The 5,311-nt window shown below is 40.7% G+C and overlaps 1 protein-coding gene across 1 annotated transcript; it reads right to left on the reverse strand.

Moving 5' to 3' along the window:
* Window positions 1–3,362: 3,362 nt before the first annotated feature.
* LOC146623280 (protein S100-A1-like) lies at window positions 3,363–3,992 on the reverse strand. Its single transcript, XM_085366644.1, has 2 exons — window positions 3,852–3,992; window positions 3,363–3,509 (listed from the first exon to the last, which is right to left on the reverse strand). The coding sequence occupies exons 1-2, from the start codon at window positions 3,990–3,992 to the stop codon at window positions 3,363–3,365; spliced, it is 288 nt and encodes a 95-aa protein (XP_085222770.1).
* Between the last annotated feature and the right edge of the window lie 1,319 nt (window positions 3,993–5,311).

Raw genomic sequence — 5,311 nt, forward strand, 5'->3', positions numbered from 1 at the left:
CAAGAAAGCTCCTTACCATGCATGGAGGGTTTCACCCCAAGTCCAGCACCCTGAGGCTGTACGCTAAGCGGAAGGAAGGGGGCCGGGGACTGGTGAGTGTCAGCACCACAGTCCAGGATGAGACAAGGAACATCCAAGAATACATTGGATGGCCCCAACTGACCGAGTGCTCAGTGAATACCTCAGGCAGCAGAAACCCAAGAAAGAGGAGGGAAACGAGGAACCATCATGGAAGGACAGGCCCCTGCACGGTATGTACCACCGGCAGATAGAGGAGGTGGCTGATATCCAGAAATCCTACCAGTGGCTGGACAAAGCTGGACTGAAAGACAGCACAGAGGCACTAATCATGGCAGCACAAGAACAAGCTCTGAGCACAAGATCCATAGAGGCTGGGGTCTATCACACCAGGCAAGACCCCAGGTGCAGGCTGTGTAAAGATGCCCCAGAGACAATCCAGCACATAACAGCAGGGTGCAAGATGCTAGCAGGCAAGGCATACATGGAACGCCATAACCAAGTGGCCGGCATAGTGTACAGGAACATCTGTGCCGAGTATAACCTGGAAGTCCCGAGGTCAAAATGTGAGATGCCCCCAAGGGTGGTGGAGAATGACCGAGCTAAGATCCTGTGGGACTTCCAGATACAGACGGACAAAATGGTGGTGGCTAACCAACCGGACATAGTGGTGGTAGACAAACAGAAGAAGACGGCCGTAGTGATCGATGTAGCGGTTCCAAATGACAGCAATATCAGGAAGAAGGAACACGAGTAGCTGGAGAAATACCAAGGGCTCAGAGAAGAGCTCGAGAGGATGTGGAGGGTGAAGGTAATGGTGGTCCCCGTGGTAATCGGAGCACTAGGTGCGGTGACTCCCAAGCTAGGCGAGTGGCTCCAGCAGATCCCGGGAATAACATCGGAGATCTCTGTCCAGAAGAGCGCAGTCCTGGGAACAGCTAAGATACTGCGCAGGACCCTCAAGCTCCCAGGCCTCTGGTAGAGGACCCGAGCTTGAAGGATAAACCGCCCGCAGGGGTGTGCTGGGTGTTTTTTTTTTATATATATATATATATATATATATATATATATATATATATATATATATATATATATAGTTATTATTATTATTATTATTTTATTTATATAAAGCGGAAACTGAAATTACAGTTTGGGAATTCTGCTGCATTCACTGTTTCAGAACACTGTATAGAAAGGGTGGGTAGATTGTGTGAAATTATATCTTGACATTTTCCAAAAAATTTGTTTAGCTTCATCAGTTATGAAGCTGCATTTGTAGCTTAATCCACTGCCACCACGTGGCAGCAGGGTGGACCTTGACAGTATAGACAAACCTGCCTTGTCTGCTAGCAGCAGTGTCATGAAACTCGAGCTTGTGCTTCCGAGGAGAATGTCAGTTAACCAACCTGCTCTTACAATATAAATGAAGCTTTACAGCTTTATAAGGAGCTGTATTGAGTTTCTTTAGACTTCATTGTGTGCAGTTTCATTGTGTTTAACCTTAAATGGTTGTCTGACCTACTTGTGTCAGTGTGAACAAAGGAGGCAAAGCTAGCTTTGCTAGGATAGGCAGGGCAAAGCAAAGCTTCTTTTTTGAGGAAAATCAGATTTAATTGTTCAGATTTACCTAAAAACGTAGGTCTATTGATCTGTATACATTTTTGGCTACGTGTCAGGCTAAACAAATCACTCAATTTATTTAAATTGAATAACATAAAAATGAAGCAATCTTGAAAGCTATTTCTTGATTCATGCTTGAAAAGAAATTTCTAGTGGAACACTGCTGTGCTGAGCCAAAGTGAAGCAGTGATTGTTTTTCTATCAAAGGGTATTATGCTAATTCAAACACTTTTTTCTGTGTGAATTTTTTTTCTACATGTTTAGTGCTTCAGCTGCAGAAGTGAGGACAAAGTCAAATTTTAGGAGTCAAACACCCATTAACCTTGCACCTGTTCAGGGACACACATGCATTCATGGATAGCACACCTTGACTTTTTGCCTAGATGAATGTTTATCAGTTTCACAATCTTCCTCATTTGAAAAGGCATGCAGCCATGTAATGAAAAGCCCCCTGGAATAATGCCATTTACTATCCCTGATCCGGATAATCCTTTCAGAACAAAAAGAGACCAGCGCTTGTAAGCCCATAGTTAAGGGCACTAAACACAAAACGGATTAAATAAACTAGAGTCAGTGTTGAGGCTAAAAACAGCAGTGTTGTTTTACGCTAAATTATCATTGGTAACTAGAGCCGCATTCCTATTGGTTTAAGTACAAGTAAGTCATGGCAGCTATCACGACCTGCCCCCCCCCCATTTACTAAACTGCACAACCTCAACTCCCCATCTCGCGTGTTTGTTGCTCCTATGATGATGAAGCGAAGAAGAGACATGAGAGTATTAAAGTACGAACCAAGATAACCTGTCATTTAGAAGCTATAACAGTTCAGTATGACATGTAACACCACTTCATTCCAAGTAGTGTCTTTATAGTCCACTTTTGGCTCAGGTGTAACAATGCTCTTGGTGTGTTTTATAAGGCCACTTTACATTCACAACATGATACAGCATCTCTTTATTCACAGAAACCTGAGCTGAGGTTACGCACAAATTTCCCCGCTGGGGGGGGATCTATGAAGTCCAAATCAAAGGGCAGAAGATTGATAATCTAAATGAAAGATGTGAATGAGAAGGACATGCTGTTAAGGAGCCCCCCTTCCCTCACAGTTCGTAGGTTTCTTTGTATTGAAGGTAGAAATACTTCTGTGCATCCTCGATAGTGCAGATTTATTTTAGGATGAGACGCACATGAAATGCTTACCCTACTGAGATGGATTCCAGATATCAGAGAGTGGAGGATAGACCCCGCCCAACACTCCAATTTAAAAGATGATAAAGCCCATTGTGGCACAGCCATTATAAGTTTTTAAACCCCGTCATAATTTCTTTCCAGGCTATTTTTTATTTTTAAATATGGGAGAGATACAAAAGCCAACTTTAAAATTACTTTCTAGGACCAATGCTTTTCCTAGCCAAGATTTAGCCATTAGGTGGTGCTTGAAGTTGCTAGAAAGCTCATGAAGCCAATTAAACCTGTTGAAAGGTTTTATTATACTTAAATTATGTGGGTAAACTTATTGAGCCATTACAAATGCTTCCCAAGGACAACACACACATTTAATTACTTTATTGGATGGAAGCATTTCCAAGGACAGAACAAAAACATTTATTAGCAGTAGTGGATCTTCTGCAACATTCTAGTGTCCAAAATGATTGAACCCTCCGAACCCCTGACCAACTCTGCCGTAAAAGTTATTTAGTAATAAGCATTTATTTCCCCCCTTTTTAAGAGGAATCACTTTTAAAGAATTCATTGCAGGCGACAGTCAGCGCAGCGACCAGACCAACAAACTCCTGGAAATCCACCACACCATCCTTATTGTCATCCAGTTCACGCATAATCTTCTCCACCACGCAAGCATCATTGGGGCCCTAAAAGGGGAGCAACAAGTTTAGTTTCCCCAAGTGCAAATCTTAATGATGGAGCTGGTCGTCTTTAATTTGCATAGTCTGGAAATAACTTCTACTTTAGACAGAGGCATGTTCTCCTCATTTGCCCAGGTATCAACTTGTTGGCCAACATTATAGAGTTAAAAAAAGCAAATAAAATACTTTTTCCTCAAAATATAGCTGAAACTGAGAAACCATCAGGTTCTTTTGGAAATTACCATGGTGATTTACCTTTGTTAAAACTTAAAATACATTAAAATTATACATTATTCAGGTCAGCTTCAGAAGGAGAAAAAAAAAATTGATTAAGCAACAGATACTTACTTCCAGAAACTCTCCAAGTTCATTCTTCAACAAATTCTTCAGCTCCAATTTAGTGAGCGTGTACTTGTCACCTTCTTTTCCAGAATACTTGTGGAACACATCAATGAGGTCCACCATTGCTCCTTTCAGATTGGCACTCATTTTGCAATTCTAAAAATCAGAAAGGGAAGGATAAATTAACCACAAAAGAGATTTATTCCAAACATGGAATATACCATTTAGATTTAGAGCAGGGTGACCAGCATCATTTGATATACAGATACAAAGAGGGACTAAAAGTCATTCAGTTTCTATAAAAGCTTAAGAGAAACCTTTCATTACAATTGTTTTAATACACTGGCACACAGATTGGGATGATTCTAGCAAAACCAAATTAGAAAAGGAATGAGGATGCAAAACTGTTTCACACACTTACCATGTATTCATAGAAAAACTCAGGTTACATGACAGTGTTTCACTTCCCTCCCTGCATTTTTATTTCTCAATGACAGAAAGATTGGCGCTGATGGTGGTATGGACAGTTTTTGGCAGAGCATGGCTTACGGTTATTTGTACAGTGGACTATAGCCAGAATCAGATTACATTTTGTAGATTAAAGGGCAAGTACTCACTTTTGCTCACTTTTCTGAAGACATTTAAATAATAATTAAAAACAAAACAAGGTAAAACACACGCGATGAGGGACCACTTCTTGGTTAGGCGTGTTGATTCTATATAATATGGCACTGCCGGGGAAGCATGTTGTCTCATGAAACAAATAGATTTCAATTGCTGAAGCCTGCTAATAATGGTGCCAAACAGAATACATAGAGGAGAATGCAGCATGGTAACCAGACAGGTCTAGTGTCTAACCTTATACCAGCCTTTCACTATCAGACACCCGAGAAGCCTATACAAGAGAGCAGTTTCATTTCACACACCCCTCCTCACAAACCAGTAGAAGACAAAAGCCAGACCCCCTCCAGGACAGGTCGCACATACAGTAAGATAAGTATAGATTTTGCTCTTTGTTGCATTACATTATATAAATACCCTTTAACCTCAGATTAATTTTAGAGTATGGTCTTATTTCCATCAAAGCTATTAGATGATAGTTTAGCCTATATGAAGAGCAACATGTATCTAATGATCTATAGTGTATGTGAGAGATTGTGTGAATATCTACAGTTTGCAAAATCACTTCTCCAAATGATGTGGCATCAGATTCCCCTAATTATTCTCAATGATTGCTGTTAATCATTTATTCCCAGCGTGATCAGGGAGCTAATTAAGTCTTTGAATGTCAAATGAGAAGCTGGTGTTAATTAACTGTGACTCCAACTACAGCACAAGTAGTTCTACCAAAAAAAAAAAAAAAAAAAATCCTTCACACTACCACTGCACATCAAAACAATGGAGGGAAAAAGAAAAGCAAAAGATCAGTAACTCACCTGGACAGTGACACCTAACCGGTTCTGTTG

Source organism: Diplotaxodon limnothrissa, linkage group LG11 (genome assembly GCF_057381915.1).
Source record: "Diplotaxodon limnothrissa isolate DT_005_m linkage group LG11, D_limnothrissa_male_GT1.1, whole genome shotgun sequence".
In the NCBI taxonomy this organism is placed as follows: Eukaryota; Metazoa; Chordata; class Actinopteri; order Cichliformes; family Cichlidae; genus Diplotaxodon; species Diplotaxodon limnothrissa.

What these genes read in the sequence shown, in the direction of transcription:
- LOC146623280 (XM_085366644.1), bottom strand. Translation starts at nt 3,992, where the DNA reads ATGAGTGCCAATCTGAAAGGAGCAATGGTGGACCTCATTGATGTGTTC. An exon ending in AACTTGGAGAGTTTCTGGAA is followed by an intron (nt 3,510 to 3,851) that starts GTAAGTATCTGT and finishes CTCCCCTTTTAG; the next exon opens with GGCCCCAATGATGCTTGCGT.